Raw genomic sequence first — 16986 nt, 5'->3', positions numbered from 1 at the left:
CCCTCTCCCCCCCCCCAGGCTGGGAAGGACCTGCCCCACGGACAGCAGCACCCAGTGGGCGCCTGGCGGGCCTGCACTCTCGCTTGGCCTCTGCACCGGAGGAGCCGCCCCAGAGATGCTGCAGCTGCCTCCAAATTGATTCCAGACGAGAGTGCTGGGGGGGGGGGGAGAAATGGGGGTCCCAGGCTGCTTACTGGCGGGCTCTGTACAAGCCAACCTGGTTTGAATTAGACTGAGCACCTCCCTTCCAACACCCCAATAAATGTTTTGCCTGCAGCCGGATTTTGTGGGGGGGTGGCACGGAGATGGGATGAGATACAGAGAAGGGGGGCCCTGAGGGGAGGAACTGGATGGGGAGGGGGGCGGGTGTGGTGGGGAGCTTGCCCGACAGTCTGTCCAGATGTTCCTCATCTGTCAGCCCTCTCTGCATGTTTTGAATATCTCCATTTAGCTTTTCTCTGCAGTGATACTTAGCGTCTCTCCCGCCCCCTCCAGCAGGAGTTGGCAAACGGATTCGGGGAAAGAGGGAGGGAGGGAGGGGGCTGCTGGGGCTGTGAAGGTGCCAACGAGGACCCCCGCCCGCCCCCTTCGGGTGGGGGGAAAGGGGAGAGGGAGGGCTGTCTGCGCTAGACAATGGGACGAAACGCAGATCGCGCCCCCCTTCACAAAGGCGCCCCCTCCTCCTCCTCCTCCTCCTCCTCCTCCGGACCTCCTTTCCTCCCCCTTATCTCCCCCTCCCCCGTGTCCAGGTGCATTGCACTACAAGTCCCATCATCCCCTGCTCACAAGGCCCGAGTTGTCAGCTTCCCCCCCCACCCCCGCTGCCCGCCCCCTCCCCTCCGCGCGGGTCTTTCTCCAAACTTGGGGAATCTTTTGTTCCCCGCTTTCCATGGCGGGGGGGGGGGTAGGTGGATTCCCCAACCCGGGAAATCCCAGCCGCCTCGCCAGGCCCGCAGCGGGTGAAGAGCCGCCCCTTCCCCCCCCCCCCGCGCCGGGCACCGTCGGGGGAAGCGCAGACTTGCGCCCGTCCGAGCAGCCGTTGCGCGCCAGCAGCGTCCCCGCCGGACGGCCGCTGTTTGCTTTGGCAGCAGCTGAAAGCGCCCCGGCTCGCCTCTGCCAGGGGGAGCGGATGGGGGGGGGGGCTAGGGAAGCCAGTCGGCGTGACGTCATTCAAGATCCCGGTTCCACCTGGCCAACTTTGCTTGGCTTTGAGAAGGGTGGACTTCAATTCCCAGAATCCCCCTGCCGGCAAACCCTGCGTTAAGCCCTGGGGAGGGAGGGAGGGTAACCTCTGCCCCACCTTGCAGATGCGTAGGATTGCGCCCCCCTCCCCGTTTTGGAAAGGGGAATTTCCCCCCCCTCCCCGCCAGTAGGCCTTGTGCGCCTGGGGCGTTTTCTTTGCAAAGTGCGGGCGAGACTGGAGTGGCAAAGCCCGAGCCGCGGGATCGCTCCCGCCCCCCCCCCCGCAGAGGACCCCCGAGTCCCACCCAAGCGCCCCCCCTCCCCGCCGCTCCCCTTTGATCCCGCTTTCCGCTGCAGTTGGGGAAGAACAATAAGCGCGCAGAAGGATGCCTGGCAGCGGCCGAGGCATTTCCTCCCCTGGGGAGGGAAGGGCTGGGGGGAGACCTCGTCCAGCAGCCCCGAAGTAATCGCTCTTCCTGGCAGCCGGGGGGGCAGGGGCTCCCTCGGCCCCCCCGCTCCACCCCACCCACCCCGCGAGTGGGCGCCCTGTGCAAAGCGGGGCTCCTGCTTTAAAGTGGGGGGGCACAGCTGGAATGGAGCCCGCGGGGGCTTCCTCGCCTTCGGCATCCTTCAGATTCCCGGCTGGGGAAGATGGGGGGTGGGGGGGTTGTCTGCGTAGGGATGCCCCGCTGAGCTCTTTCCAGAGCGCCTTCTTCCTCCGCGGGGCATCTAGCACAACCTTGCCCAGCCTCGCGTCCCATGCTCCACAACCAGCACGGGGGAGAATCCCAGCGATTCGGTACAAAGCGCCAAGGGTTCCTGGAAACGGGGGGGGGGGGGGCGGTGTTGCTGCATTTGCATCGCTTCCTCTTTAACCGAGCCTTTTAAACAATGGCTGAGACTCTCCATAGGCTTTCAAAACAACGTTTCTCAAACCTGGCGACTTTTAAGGCCTGAGGACTTCAATTCCCAGAATTCCCCAGGAACTGAAGTCCGCAGACCTTAAAAGTGCCCAAGCTGAGCCAAAACGGCCCCGCCCATTTTTGAGGCGCTGGTGCGCAAGCGCAGCTCTTCCCCCACCTCACCCCCAAGCGGCCGTGACGTATCCAGAAAAAAACTTCTCCCGCTGGCCCCGCCCCTCGGCCCACCTCTGTGGTGACGACATTACGGCATTCGGCGTGGCGGCCAAAATAGCCGTCCCTTCTCTCGACGCCGCTCTAGGATTTGGCGTCTCCGTGGCGGAAGCGAGCTCTTTGCCTTTCTCCACCTGGGCGGAAAGAACCTTCCTGGACTGCGCTACTCTATGGCCTGCCCGGCTTTTGAATAGGGCACTTTCAGATCGGACGCCATCTTGGATGGAAAGCGAGACTTCGGAGGCGGCGGCGACGAGAAGCGGAACGACGCCCTCTTGCTTCGGAGCGGCGGCGGGTCGGAAAAAGTGGGGATCGGCGGCGGGTCGGAGCCGCCACTCGGGGAAGACCGTTGAGAGGACGGGAAGGCGAAAGCGCGCTCGTGCCTGGAAAAGCTAAGCGAAGGGGGAGCCTGGAAACCTCCGGCGGCGGCAGCTACAGCTGCCAAGGGCGCCTGGAAACCGCCCGCCCCGGGAAAGCGACGCTGCAGGCGGTTGGCAGGCTTTGCAGGACTACAGCCCCCCTAATCCGCGGCCAGCGCCGGGATTGCTGCTGCTGCTGCGACTAAGGGGAGCTTGCACCCGGAGCTCGCGGCCCGCCTCCCTCCCGCCATGGCCGGCGCGCTTCCCGCGGCGCCCCGGGAGAGCCTCCCTTGCGCGGCGCCCACCCCGCGCCCGCCGCCCTCGCCCTGCCGCAGCCCGGACCCCGCCGTGGCGCTCACCCCGGAGCGGAGCGGCGCGGCCAGAGCCGGAGGCGGCATCCTGCGGCGGGAGCACCAGGAGAAGACGGGCCCCAGACACGTAAGGGGGGAGGGGGGCATCGGGCTGCCCGGTGGGGCGGGGAGGGTGGGTGGTGAGGACGGCCTTCCCTTCCCTTCCCTTCACGGAGCCTCCGCTCGTTCCTCTTGGAATTACTGCCCCACGCGAGGACTCGACTGGATGGCCTCGAGGGGCCCACCCAAGCCGAGGCTGCTCCCTGCGGAGGGTGGGCCGGGGGCTCCCGTGGGAAAACGCCGCGCTCTTTCTCCCCCGGCAGGTCCGCTTCCGGATGGCAGAGCAGAGAGAGGAGCCGCAGGGCGCCTCCGGGCCGGCGAGGAGGGAGCCCCGCGGGCCGCCCGTCGGCAGCCGCCCCCCGCCCGCCCCCTGCCCGCTGGGCGCCCCGCTGCCCCACAGCAGCCTGGCCCTGGGCGCCGAGGTGCGGGCCGCGCGCGAGCGGCCCTTCGATGCCCGGCAGGCGGCCGAGCGGCTGGTGCGGCGCTCCTTCGTGGCTCGCTGCGCCGCGGAAGCTCGCGTGGGCGAGGGTGAGTAAGCGGGAAGGGGCGGCCCGGCGGGGTGGGCAGCTCAGCCGGGCAGCAGTCTCCACCGCCCGGGAGTCGCAGCCCGGGGACACAGGCCAAGTGGGCAGCGGCCGTATGCGTTGGGTTAAATGATTACAGGCGGTCCTTGAGTTACGGCCACAGTCGAGCCCAAAATTTATGTTGTTAAGGGAGACATTTGTTAAATGGATTTTGCCCCGTTTCCTTGCCACGGTCGTTAAAAGTGAATCTCGACCTCTGGGCACTGCGTCATAAATGTGAGTCGGTTGCCAATTGCCCGAATTTTGATCACGTGACTGTGACTGTCACAAGTGTGAAAAACGGTCGTAAGTCACTTTTTTTCTGTGCCATTGTAACTTTAAACTGTTGTAAGTTGAGGACTGCCTGTATTAGGGGAGGAGGGTCTATCGCAGGGGTAGGCAAGCTTGGCTCTTTTATGACTCGCAGACTTCAACTCCCAGAATTCCTGAGCCAGCATGGGGGAAATCTATGGCCCCCTTGATGACTCGTGGACTTCAACTCCCAGAATTCCTGAGCCACCCATGCCTGGTTTATTTTTCTCTCCTACTTCCTAGAGTGGAGAGATTGCAGAGGAAGGGATTACAAGAGAGTAAACAGGCCACAATGGGCACACCTATCAAAAGGAATGCATTACACCCAGGGAATTCTGGGAGTTGAAGTCCACGAGTCATAAAAGAGCCAAGCTTGCTTACTCCTGGCCATTCATTGGGGCACTTCAGCCCCCCCCAAGGGCTTGTAATAGGCCCATTACAGCTTTCCCTTTGCAAAAAGTGGCCCTCCACTGCCTGGGCCCACCCACGCTGCCCGCTCTTCCAGGGCTGAACATTCCCCGGGACCAGCAGCTCTACCGGGGCCTCATCAGCCTGCAGGTGCCGACCGACGAACTGCTCAGCTCAGCCGGGCAGGAGAGACTCGCCCTTGTCCAGCACCACCCCGGGGACAGAAAGGTGGGTGCCCCCTTGGCAGCGCCTCGGGGCGGGTGCACGTGCCCGGGGTGGGGTGGGCGCAGCGGGTGTCTCTGGGGGGGGCTTTGTCCGCCATCCACTAGGTGATGGTGGGCTCAGATGGCGGTGAGCTTGACCGGCGTGCCCCCGACTCTGTCCCCCGCAAACCTCCCCGCCTCTGTTCCAGGAAGCGGCCGGTGAAGGGCCCGACTTGATGGCGTTTTATCGGCCAGAGGAGCTGTTCACGGAGACCCCCTTCCTGGAGGTGGGGGGGCTGCCCCCCCTGAAGCTGCAGGCCCAGAGGCGCCACCCGGCCACCACCTTCCTGATGTACCGGAAGCTGCAGCAGTGGGCGAGCTGAGGAAGGCCGGAGACGGACTTTGGCCTCCTCCTCCTCCTCCTTGGGCTGGCTGTTCATGCACAAGCACCCCTCATTCCCACGCTCCCCCTCCCGACACACACACACAAATCCGGTGACGTTTTATACATAAACTGTAACTGCCCGTGGATGGTGTGGTTTTTCGCTTTGCCGCCAGAAGGACTGACCCCCCAACCCCCAAGTACAGGTGGCCCAAAGTTCCACTAAATGAGTTTTGCCCCGTTTTACGACCCTTCCCGCCGCAAATGTTAAATGAATCTGGCTTCCCCATTGACTGTCGGAAGGTCTCAAAAGGGGGGGGAGCCACGTGATCCCGGGACTCTTGCAGCCGTCATAAATGCAAGTCAACTGCCCAGCGCTTTGGTCACCTGACTGTGGGGGTGCTGTAACAGTTGTGTGAAAAAACGGTCCCATCACTAAACCGTTGTAAGTTGAGGACTGCCTGTGCGCAGGGGAGAGATTTATTTTTTCACTAGCAGAGCTTTGCTTCGGCGCCCCGTGCCTGGTCCCCCTCCCTCCCTCCCTCTCTTCAGAGATTGGCACAACAGCAGGTAATAATCTGTAAAGGTTTTATTTTTATATATATATATATACATATACATATATATATATATATAATCAACTTTTTTTAAAAGATAAAACTCCGTTCAAACAAGATCACTTTACTTCTACAGGGTTATTTTTTTTGGGGGGGGGCTCTTTTTGACCCTCCAGCAGGCAGCTCAGGGCTGGGAGGAGGGGGGCTTTTTCATGGGGGGGCACAGCTGGCCTGGCGGGTGTTACATCTTTATTCCCATTGCAAAAAAAGGGTGGGGGTGCTCTGGGCAGAGGACTTTGTGGGACCTCCCAGATCAGCTGAGCCCCCTGGAACTGAGCCTCTTGCCCCCCCCAGTGCTGCAGGACCAATGAAGCACCCCCCCTTTTCCTGAGGAGAGATGGCGATGCAGTTGAGTTAGGAACCAGACGAGGCTGGCTGCCATGCTGTCATTCTCCCTGGGGGGGAGGGGGCACCCTTTCATCCACCCAGGCTTTTTTGATGGAGCAGAATGTGTCTGGTTACCCCTCCCCCACCTGAAAATAAAAGGAGCTTGAGGGGGGGGCGCATGAGCAGCCTGGGTAGATATTTTTTTTGCCTGGGGGGGGGGAGGGAAAGCTCTGTTCACTTCGCTTGAGGCCCCATCCTGGGCAAGGCTGCTTTGCTTGTGCCTCAACCCCCCCCATCCGCCATGGTTCCTGCCCCCCCATCAGGCTGCACTGCCGGAGGGTCCCAGAAGAGCTGCTCTGCCCCCCCCCCCCGGGCTCTTTTGGCAAGGCCAGGCCGGGCAGCTCCAAAATCCATCGCCCGTTTGTACCTCGCTGGCCCTCTGCCTTTAGAAGACGCCGACATTCATCAGTGGGGGGGGGGCTAGTCCGGCCGCCCCCACCCCTGGAGAAGCAGCCGTGGCACATGGAGAAAAGAGGAGGGGGCGGCGGCAGCCGGGGAGGCCCTCCAGGTCTGGCCAGGCTCCTCAGTGGGCCCCGGAGTGGCCCTTGTGGAAGAGATAGATGGGGCGCTGGAATCCTGGAGGGAGGGGGAAGAGCAGAAAGGGCTGTTGGGGGCTGGGGGGCCTGCAGGTAGGGCAGCCCCCCCCCTGCATCTTGGTCAATTGCCAGCAGGCAGATGGGGGGAGATGTCAGCCGTCCTCCTCCTCCCACCCACCCAGCCCTCATGCTGGAGCGTCCCCACAGGAGCCCATGTCTGGGGGGGGGGGCAGGATGCATTTCCTCTTTGGAAAGTTTCAGTCCCCAGCAGTTGCCCCTTCCCCACTGGCAGCTTTGGGATGGCAGGGAAGAACATGGCAGACTCTGGGGTGTGTGTGTGTGTGTGTGTGTGTGTGTGTGTGTGTGTGTGTGTGAGCTCCAGATTAGAGTGCTGGGCGCCTCCTCCATGACTTGTATTAAAGATTCTGGTGATGAGTGTGTGTGTGTGTGTGTGTGTATGTGTGTGTGTCCCAAGTCTGCAGCTGGCCAGAGAGGCTTGGGAGAGCCCAGGTGTGTGTGTGTGTGTGTGTGTGTGTGTGGTTTCTCTCTTTGAAATCCAGGGGGGCTTCTCTCTGGCTGGGCTGTCCAGATTAGCAGGAGCTCAGTGGCCTTGCGGGGGGGGGGGGGGGGGCGGGGAGGAACGGCCTCCCCAGCCATGTGCAGGTCAAGGGTCTTTCTTGCCAGGCAGGTATTGCCCCCCCCTCTTGCAACTGCCCCGAGGAGGGAGTTGGGCCAAGACAGATCCTGGCTCCACATTCCTGTGAGCTTCCACAACTGAGCACGCCCTCGGCCCCCTGGTGCCAACCCAGCACCTCCCCCTCACCCCCCACCCCCAATGCCTTCGGGAGCCCCCCTCCCCCGGCTGCCAATTCCAGAGGGTGCCGCCCTGGCATCTGCGGGAGGACCCCCACCCTCCAAGCCCCTAGCCCTTTTGCTTGGGGCTGTCTCGGCCCATCCCTTGCCCCCGCGCCCACCCACCTGCCCACCCACCTTTCGGGGTGTTCCTGGGCATGGCCACCAGTTCGTAGCTGGAGAAGCCCACTTCGGAGGAGGTCAGGTAGGGGGGGAACTGGTCAGGCTTCAGCTTGATCCGGTGGAAGTGCCTGGATATCGTCTCCTGGGGGCGGGAGGGGGGAGGATTTGCGCCAGCTGGCAGGGCGGCCCCTGCCCGCCTCTGCGGACACCAGGCGAGTGGGAGCCCACCCCTGCTGAAGCTGCGCCCTGCCCGGGGCCTAGCCCTGGCACGGGTGAGTGCGCAGCGAGGGGTCGCTGCTCCCTCGCTGCATGAAGACCCTTCCCACCCACCCCTGGGGGCCGAGCCGGCCCCTCACTCACCGTCAGGTTCTTCCTCTTCTTGTAGGAGGACCAGGCCTGGGGCTCCAGGACCAGGACCCCGCCGGGCCGAAGGTGGCGGTAGATGCGTTTGAAGAGGCGCTTCAGCCCCTCGTCGCCCCAGTTCAGCTGCACCCACTTAGTGACGCTCAGGCAGAGGATCACGTCGTACTCCGGCTTCTGAGCTTCCAGCAGCTCATCCCGGTCCAGGACGTAGTTGCCCTGCCGAGGAAGCGGAGGGTTGGTCTGCTGCTGGACTTGGGGGTGGGCTCGGCTCCAGTTGAACCCTCGGGGGAGAGGCTCTGCCCCATGTGCTACACCCCTCCCCCTCCCCCACACACGCTTCAGCGTCTCTGGGCCAGGCAGGGAAAAGCTGCCCACCCAGACGTCACCAGCGTGCTGAGGGGATCCTGCTCAACGAGCAAGGCTCCCAAAGTCTTCCCACCCCCAGAGCCCCCCCCCCCGTGGGTTTTCCATTCTTAATTCTCAGCCGCGTCTGTCTCTTTAGGACAGAGACCTCCCAACCTGTGGACTTCAACTCCCAGAATTCCCCAGCCAGCTCTTTCCCACCCCTTTGCTGAAGTCCAAGATCTATTACGTTTGCTGCATTCCTACCGTCTATTAAGAAAGCCACCTAATCAAACAAAACGTGATTAACTGTAGCCTAGCCACACGGTGCATTGGTGGTTCAAAGGGTGCATTGGTGGTTCAGTGGTAGAATTCTCGCCTGCCATGCGGGACGCCCGGGTTCGATTCCCGGCCAATGCAACGCGTGTTTTAGGGACGCGGTGGCTCAGTGGGTTAGGATGCTGAGCTTGTCGATCAGAAGGTCGGCAGTTTGGCGGGTCGAATCCCAAGTGCCGCATAACAGAGTGAGCGCCTGTTACTCGTCCCAGCTTCTGCCAACCTAGCAGTTCGAAAGCACGTAAAAATGCAAGTAGAAAAATAGGGACCACTCCGGTGGGAAGGGAACAGCGTTCCGTGCGCCTTTGGCGTCTAGTCATGCCGGCCACATGACCACGGAGACGTCCTCGGACAAGCGCCGGCTCTTCGGCTTTGAAACGGAGATGAGCACCGGCCCCTAGAGTCGGAAACGACTGGCACGCATGTGCGGGGGAACCTTTACCTTTTAGCCACATATGTTCTTGTCCTACCCGTGGTGGGTTCTGGAAAACTTGCTAGCTAAGGCCTGTCAGGGCCAGCCTGCCTTGGGCCCCCGGTACAGGTGGTCTTCAACTTACGACCAGAATTGAGCCCAAAATTCATGTTGCTAAGCCAGACAGCTGTTGGGGGAGTTTTGCCCCATTTTACACCTTTCCTGGCCACGTTGCTTGGGTGAACCACTGCAGTCGTTAAGTTAGTAACCTGGTTAAGTGAATCTGCCTTCTCCCTTGACTTTGGTTGTCAGAAGGCCGCAAAAGGGTAACGGTGTGACCCCGGGACACTGCAACCGTCATAAATGTGAGTTAAGTGCCAAGCGTTCGAATGCAAATCACATGACTGCAGGGGGTCCCCCAAAGTCCTTTTGGAGCCTAGCTTGACGACGAAGCATCCGGGAGCAAAAAGGCAAGCTCAGACAACAAACCCCGGCCAAAATCCACCCCCCCACCCCCGAGCGAGGAATATTCTCCACTACAAATGCGTCCTTGCGGGACCCAATCCCTGGAAGGGGAGATCAGGGCCACAGCCACCCACCCAGTGGGGAAAAAGGGGCTCCCCGTCTCTCCCACCTGTGGACCTGCAGAGGCCACGAAAGAAGACGGGGGAAGAGTCCCAGCGGAGTGACCGCAAGGCCTTGGGAGACCGATCTGGGGGACCGCGCCTCAAGGTTCTTGCTGGAGGAGCCAGGACGGCACAGCCCGCTTTGCGACCTTGAGACCAGCACAGCTGCCAGGGCTCCAGCTGCGCTCAGACCACCTCCCTCCAAGCCGGCAACCCTGAGCCTTGGGCTGGAGAGCCAGGAAAGGGGGGGGGGATCAGCTGCACCTCATTTTTTACTAAACCCAACAGACCTGGTAGAAGCCTCTTCCCTGAGGAAGGAGCCGAGGGCCGGCAAGCGGGATCGTGCAACACTCAGGCCTCAGGTTTGGCAAGGCCACGCCAGCCTCAAAGGGGCGATCCTAGGCTTCTTATGAGGCAGGGGGGTTCCCGAGGACTCCCCCCCCAAAGGCCACTCTCCTCTGCCTTTACGCTCACCAGGCAGACGGGGGAAGAGGGCTCAGCCCCTGCAGGCAGGCTGGGCTCCGAGGACTGCTTTTACAGACAAGGCTTACCATACAGGTAGTCCTCGACTTGCAACAGTTCATTTAGTGACCACTTGAAGTTACCGCAGCACTGGGAAAGAAGTGACTTGCGACCATTTTCTTTTCCACTTAAAGAACTGTGGCAACGCCCGCAGCATCACGCGATTCCCCCTTTTGCGACCTCCTGGCAAACCAAGTCCACGGGTGAAGCCGGACTCAGTTTAACAACCACGCTACTCACTTAACTGCAGCGATTCGCGTGACAATTTTGGCAAGGGAAGTCGCCAAAGGGGGCAAAATTCAAGAAAACTTCTGCTTATAGCAATGTAAATTTTGGGCAGAGTGGCGGTCCTTAACCTGAGAATTACCTGTAGCAGAATCTTGAAAATCTGATTGGGCTCTGCTCCTCCCCCCACTTCTTCATCTTCAGTGAATGGGGGGGGGTTGCCCACCTGTTATTTGGACACTAGAACATTTCAGCCCCCCCCCTTTGCTAGAGTAAAGGGTTCCTCTGCCTATCTTGGCCAAGGTCATCTCCTCCCTTGCTCTCTTCCCCCCCCCGCCCCCCCAAGGAGCTCCTGGGGCTCCACTTTAGGTTCGATCCAGGCCAAAGAGAAGGAAGCATGGCAGCTGTGTGTGTGTGTGTGTGTGTGTGTGTGTGTGTGTGTGTAGTTTCAACTGAATTCCAGCTCTCATTCTGCCTCCCAGTTACTTCTCCCTTCAGGCCAGGCCACTTGTTCACAGTCGCTGTACCCAAAGGAAAGCGGGGTGGGGGGTGGGGAACAGAGCGAAGCTTACCTCTGCCTGCGTGGGAAGGGGTGGGCACCCCAAAATGCCTCCGATTTCTAAGAAATGGGGGGGGGGGGAAAATCGCGTCTTGGAAGCCAACCCCCATGGGGCTTGAGGTTGAAGCCTGCTCAACACACATGCAGCGGGCGCTCCCTCCCAGCAGAATCCGCCCCTTGCCCAGAGCAAAGCTGGTACTGAGGGGCTCCTGGGGACCCTCCCCAAATTCATGCGGGGAGCTATGGGGAAGGCTCCCCTTTCAATTTCCCCAAACCCTCGGCCAATAGGATGCCCCCAAGAGGAAGCAGAATACAATACACATCTTTGAACTGGAAAGAAGCAGACCCCCCTCCCTCCCCATTCTCCAAGGTCCACTTCATCCCCCCCACCCTCACAAGGCCCCTTCCCCAGCTTCTCAGCATCTCCCCCAGGCCTCGCTGCCCTGGAGTTGCTGGGGGTGGGGTGGGAATCTTGACAGCAGCCTCATCACCCTTCCCTTGAGGCAGGATTTTCCTTCTTCCCCCTGGGCACCAGAAAGGCCACCTGACCCTGCTGGTTATGGGTTGTCACAAATTCCCCTCACCTCAAGCCCTTTGCAGCCCAGAACTCACAAGCCCCCACCTCCAAAAGCCCCTTTTCGTGGCCTCATTGGCCCCCCACCCTCACCTGTTAAGTGCCCATCCTCAGCCATTCACGGGCAAGGGCCTGCCGTAGAATGGCTGAGGACCCCTCCACACACGGGGAAGCTGAAGGAGTTTCCGGGGAGGGCCAAAACAGGCCTCTCTCACACTCACCTTAACAAAGATCACATTGTTAGGGAAGACCGCTGCATCAACCCCGTCCTGGGGTACCCTGGGCGCAGCAATTGGACCCCGGCTGGCCATGAGAGAGGCAGGAAAGGTTTTCTTGGCTGGGGTACCCGCCTCGCCCTTGCCGTGACTGTCCTGGGGCCTCTGCTGCTGCTGCTCTTCCTGCATCTCCTCGGAAAGGTAGTGGCGGATATTCTGCCGAGCCGAATGAATCAGGGCCCCGTCAATGTCCAGCCCCACCATTCGGGCCGGGCCCCACTTTTTGGCCACACTCAAGGTCAGGTGGCCCACGTTGCATCCAATGTCCAGCACCTCTCGGCCTCGGAACCACTCCGGCTTCATGGCCCGTAGCCGAACGTCTTCACAGTCAGGGTTGCGGTACCCATAGTACTTGCAGTAGTTGCCGTACTGGAACTTGTGGCGCTCGGCCCGGCGAGGCTGCGGTTGATGCATGGACGAAGCCGCCTGGGGGTGACGGCTGCGGGGGGGCACGCTCGGCCCCTGCTCCGGGCTGCTCCGGCCGGGCTGCTCCCCGGACAGGTGGCCGCTCCCCTGCTGCCGGCTGCCACCGGACCCTTCGGATTTGCTACAAGTCCTGCGCCTTTTGCGGTGGTGGTGGTGGTGGTGATGGTGGTGGCGACTCCCGGCACTTGAAGAGGTGGAGGAAGGGCAAGAGGGGGCGGAGCTCCCGGAGGCCTGCTGGGCGGGGGGCTGCTCCCCGCCCTCCAGCAGCAGCGGGGAGACCACCTCGTCCCTGCAGTTGATGGCGGTGTTGAGTTCGTAGGGCTGCGGGGTGGTCCCGTTGCAGGCCTTCTGGCACGACTTGCAGGAAGGGGCGGCGGCGGCGGGGGGCTTGCCGGGCCCCTCCGAGCCCGCCACGGCCCGCTGGTTGCCCCGGTGTCGGTGCCGCTTGCGCCCGGCCTTGAGGGGCGAGGCCAGCACGGGCGGGTCCTCCTGGGCGTTGTTGAGGCTGAGCGGGTCGGTGATGTCCTTGGGGATGAGGATCTCCACCGGGTCGCGGCCCTTGGCCGGCAGCGGCGACGACTTGGGCGTCTCGGCGTTCAGCGCCCGGTTCACCTCCTCGTCCAGGAGGCTGTTGAGGTTCAGCGGGTCGAAGATGTTGCCGCCCAGCAGGAACTTCGAGGGAAGCACCGGGTCGCACTCCGAGTTCACCCGGCGCCGCCGCTTGAAGGCCGGGGGCTTGAAGCCCCCGCCGCCGCCGCCGCCGCCCCCGAGGTGGCAGCTGTTGCGCCGCTTGCCGCCGGCCGGGGCCCGCGGGGGCGCCTGGAAGCCGTTGCGGGCCCGCTGGAGCTGCTCGGAGGCCGGCTCCTCCCGGCGCTGGGGCTCTTCGGCCGGCGGCGGCTCCTGAGGCGCCCCGTCCTCGCCCCGGGCCTTCAGCAGTGGCGGCGGCGGCGCCGGGACGAGGAAGGTCTCCTTGTCGGTGGCCATCTCGATCATGCCTGGCCGGGCGAGCGGGGTGCGGGCCCGGCAGCCGCCGCGGCGCTGAGCTGGGTTCTCCGCGGCCGCCTCAGTCAGCGCTCCGAACCTCCTACGCCTGCGCCGTGCGGACGCGCGCTCGAGCGCCGGCCCGGCAGGCCCCGCGCGGCGCAGTCGCAGTGCTCCCGCCCGCGCGCCTCAGTGGCCGACGCGCACGCGCAGAGACATCCCGCCCGTCGCTCGCGACGCATGCGCGCGCAAGCCCGCGCCGCCGGAGAAAGAGCGCTTCGCGCCTACGACTTTCCCGCGATGGCACGCTACCCCTGCGACGGTGATTTATATACGCGAGGGGTGGGGCCGAAGGAAGACGCGCCCCCTTCTCGGAGCTTCGGCCAATCGACGTTCGCGGCTGTCGCCACAGGCGTGGATTCGGAGCCAATTGGAATCTTCTCTAGAAGCCGTTCCAGGAGCCACCTCCCCCCTTACTCCCGCCTCCTTTATCCCATTTCGACCAATAGGAGGAGCGATATATCGTGTCTTTAACCAATCAACATTCCGAGATAATTTTCTGGAAAGTGTGGGCGAGGGTCCTTGTTTGCTGAGGGCGGGGCTTATCACGTGCCCGTGACAGTGTTGCTTCGGTCCAAAGCTTACATTCCTCGTAGGAAAAGGTTTACTATTGTTATTAACGATGGAAATAATTAAAGAATAATTCTCTGCGTAGAATATAAAGGTGGGAGCAGGACCACCTAAGTCTGTTAAGGCTTCTAGTCCTCTTTGCAGGCGTCAGTATAAGTCTCCACAGCGGATCTTCACGTCTCCTAAAGAGAAACTTGCTTGTTGCCGCAGGGATGGATGTTTGGATCGAAAACCGAGGAGACAGGAGCAAATTCCGCCTTACATGTAAACAACAACAACAGCAGCAAAGGGCTCCCAATATGGGCAGTTGTGGAGGGTCACGTGGCGTCGCTTCCCGAAGGGAGAGGGCCGCAAAGCCTCCTGGCCCTTGTAGTTTTCGAGAGTCCAGGATACACACTGCACATGTGCGAAGGGCGGCGCCCGCCCTCCTGCCTTAGAAAAGCAAATTCAAGCGCGTGCGTGTGTGCAATCACTCCGTTCCCTCCCCCCCCCGCAGTAGATTTAAGATTTTCGGCTTTTCTTTGCACTGGCCCTGTAGGGCCGGGCACAAGTATTGGGACTGCAACCCCCATTATCTACAGCCCACACCGCCTTTGCACAGGCTGGTCTGCAGAAGATGGGTAGTTGTAAGTCGAAAACGCCCACAGCCATCCGCTGTCTCGCTTACTTCCCGGTATGTTTCGCGTTACTCGCACGCTCTTGCTCGCCTCCAGATAAGCAACCACAAGTGTAAAGACGCTTCCGGGCGCTGCAGCGTTCTTGCAAGCCAGGTTTAGAGATTGACTGGCTTGTACCCCCTTTGCAATGTATTATATCAATCCTAGCTAAAGGCCCCCCACGCCTCCTAACTGCCCTGTGTTGTTCGGATCTTTTACACCCCCAATTAGGCGCAGAGGCTCAACCTCTCGCCCTCCACCAAGCTGTGCATCTGGCTCAGCGGGTGTGTGCTTGCAAACAGCAGACGGCCAACCTCCTTTTCGTAGCGGAAAGCGGTTGCAAACGGGCGGGATTTTTCCTGAGCCCCGACGCAAAAGTCGCAATTGCACCGCGCAAGGCTGCAAAGAGCCGTATAGTCTCCGCCGCTCAGTTCGGCTCTTGTGCGCCTGCGCGGCGCGCGAGCCTGCGGTGCAACAAGCGGGTCCCTGAGATTCCATGACTCAGTGCTAGAGAGCGAGGGAGACACGCCCCCTTCGAGGCCAACGGAGACCCGGATGTGCGGAGGCGCGTGCTGGGGACGCGCCTGCGCGTTAGAGCAGAAGCGGGTGCGCGCGCTTCTCGCTCGTAGGGGGTTTTTTACCTTAGTTTAAGGGCGCAAAGGAAAAAATTAACTTTTTTTAAAAAAAAAACTGAGGTAATGTTGAGTTTTAAAGCAAACAAGAGAAGTTTGCCGTTGTGGCACAAATACGACACAAAAGCCCCGCTTCTGTCTACCCGCGCTTTTATTTTACCTCACGAAAAAAACAAGCGAGAAAAAGCACTGAGCTGCCAGGTTTGCTTTGTCATGGATGCCGCAGCATCGAAAATCCACATTAAAATCCCTCCTGTCGCACAGGAGAGCGCTTTGATTCTTAATTTTACAGTCTTTCCTTTGCCTACAAAATGCCAGTAAAACCAGCAGGGAAAAGGATGGGAATCCTGAGGCCCTACAGGCACTTTTTTTTTACCTCAGAATGAGGCTCCATGTCAAGATTTCTTGGGTTCAGCAGCAAATATGGCTTTTCCTGGTCGCTGCTTTAAGAGGAGTCCCTCCCTGCCTGTATTTTTATTTATTTCACTAATACATGAGCTCTTCTCACCAAAATTTAGTTAGAATTTGAACCAACAGAAAACTAGGAAGAGTCAACCTTTTGTTCCCAACCAAGAAAATGGCTTCTGGCATCATCCTCAAAAAAAAAAATCCATTTGATCCTTTAGTAGGCTTTTAAATGGGACATAATCTTATGCAGAATTGACTTGGGAGGCCGGTGTGTGGTGTAGTTGGTTCACATAGTGTGGTGGGATGGGGGGTTTGTTGTCACTGTGTGTTGGGGGGAGAGAGCACAGGGGGAGGCTCAGCTAATCTCAATGTACACATGTTGTACTTTGACAATAAAGGTTTATTATTATTATTAGTAGTAGCCCCAAAATAAGCTCCCTCGATCCCCTTTTTGTGAGAAGATCCCTCAGAGATCTCGTGGGGAAACCTATTGGTAGAGATCAAAATGAGCAGGATGAAATGTTAGCAAAAACAAAAAGTTTGCCTTAAAAAACCTTCAAATGTAATATTTTTCATTTAAACCTAGGACGCCAGGTACCTTAAGGTACTAAGGAAGCCATGAAGGTGAAAATTCCTGCTCGGAGAGTTCTCATGTTTGTGTAATTCCACCATTTTGCTACCCACAAGAATGGTGGCCGCTCTGGAGTGGCTTTAAAGGAGATTCATGGAGGACAGGTCTACCCTATCAGTTGTGAAGACTCAGGACTGCATTCAGATGGAAGCAGATGCCTCCAAGCCCCACTTATTGTAGGGGAACATTCCCATCTCCTCTTTGGGAGCTCCTTGGAGGCATCTGGCCTAGGATGACCATTGGGTTGAGAGACCAGGGCTTGCCTTAGCTTCTCACAGTGTGCAGGCTTCATTCCTGTGAGATGTGGTGTGGCTACTATCTGGAATGGCTTTACAGGGAGATTCATGGAGGACAGATCTACTCTTATCATCCCTGAAGACCCAGCCCCACTTCTGGGGTCTCCAGGTTGGAAGCAGATGCCTCCAAGCTCCACTTGTAGAAGAACATCTCCTCCTTGGCAGCTGCTTGGAGGCATCTGGCCTAAGATAGTCCTCAGGTGGATGGAAAAGAGCTCATTTTAGCTTCTCACAGTTTGTGTAGTTCATTCCTGTTAAGACATGATGGTGGCCATTATCTGAAATGGCTTTAAAGAGGAATTCATAGGGGGCAGTTCTATTCTTAATCATCATTGAAGACTCAGGTCTACCTCCATGTTAGGAACAGATGCCTTCGAGTCCCACTTGCAGGGGATACCTCCATTTGTTGTTGGAGGCATCTGCTTGATGGAAAGGTGCTCAGTTGGAAAGGGTCTTGGAGGTCTTTTATTCCAGGGGTCTTCAAACTTGGCGCTTTTAGGACTTGTGAACTTCAACTCCCAGAATTCCTCAGCCAGGCACGCATGCTCCTAAAAGGGCCAAATTTGAAGACCCCTGTTTTATTCCAACACCTGCCCAAGCAGGAGACCCTGTATAGGAGACCTCA

The 16986-nt window shown here is 59.8% G+C and overlaps 2 protein-coding genes across 2 annotated transcripts; one reads left to right on the top strand and one right to left on the bottom strand.

The window, feature by feature from the left end:
• Positions 1-2510: 2510 nt before the first annotated feature.
• LOC308678521 (protein phosphatase 1 regulatory subunit 35-like) lies at positions 2511-5099 on the top strand. The gene is made up of 4 exons (XM_081345743.1): positions 2511-3112; positions 3348-3612; positions 4465-4595; positions 4780-5099. Exons 1-4 carry the CDS (start codon positions 2924-2926, stop codon positions 4951-4953), a joined length of 759 nt encoding a protein of 252 aa, XP_081201869.1. The 5' UTR covers positions 2511-2923; the 3' UTR covers positions 4954-5099.
• Positions 5100-5526: 427 nt separating this feature from the next.
• Positions 5527-13398, bottom strand: LOC308678520 (7SK snRNA methylphosphate capping enzyme-like). The gene is made up of 4 exons (XM_081345742.1): positions 11648-13398; positions 7828-8046; positions 7483-7609; positions 5527-6532 (listed from the first exon to the last, which is right to left on the bottom strand). Exons 1-4 carry the CDS (start codon positions 13118-13120, stop codon positions 6480-6482), a joined length of 1872 nt encoding a protein of 623 aa, XP_081201868.1. The 5' UTR covers positions 13121-13398; the 3' UTR covers positions 5527-6479.
• Positions 13399-16986: the final 3588 nt, after the last annotated feature.

This window comes from Vipera berus, assembly GCF_964194415.1.
Source record: "Vipera berus genome assembly, chromosome: Z".
NCBI lineage: Eukaryota > Metazoa > Chordata > Lepidosauria > Squamata > Viperidae > Vipera > Vipera berus.
Note: the sequence above shows the minus strand (reverse complement) of the source record. Positions and strands in the feature narration are given on the sequence as shown.

Excerpts from the sequence above, each read along its gene's own strand:
- LOC308678521 (XM_081345743.1), top strand. The coding sequence starts at position 2,924 with ATGGCCGGCGCGCTTCCCGCGGCGCCCCGGGAGAGCCTCCCTTGCGCG. Across the intron at positions 3,113-3,347 it reads AGAAGACGGGCCCCAGACAC|GTCCGCTTCCGGATGGCAGA; the intron begins GTAAGGGGGGAG and ends CTCCCCCGGCAG. Across the intron at positions 4,596-4,779 it reads ACCACCCCGGGGACAGAAAG|GAAGCGGCCGGTGAAGGGCC; the intron begins GTGGGTGCCCCC and ends CCTCTGTTCCAG.
- LOC308678520 (XM_081345742.1), bottom strand. The coding sequence starts at position 13,120 with ATGATCGAGATGGCCACCGACAAGGAGACCTTCCTCGTCCCGGCGCCG. Across the intron at positions 7,610-7,827 it reads AGAAGAGGAAGAACCTGACG|GAGACGATATCCAGGCACTT; the intron begins GTGAGTGAGGGG and ends TCCCGCCCCCAG. Across the intron at positions 6,533-7,482 it reads GCCCAGGAACACCCCGAAAG|GATTCCAGCGCCCCATCTAT; the intron begins GTGGGTGGGCAG and ends CCCTCCCTCCAG.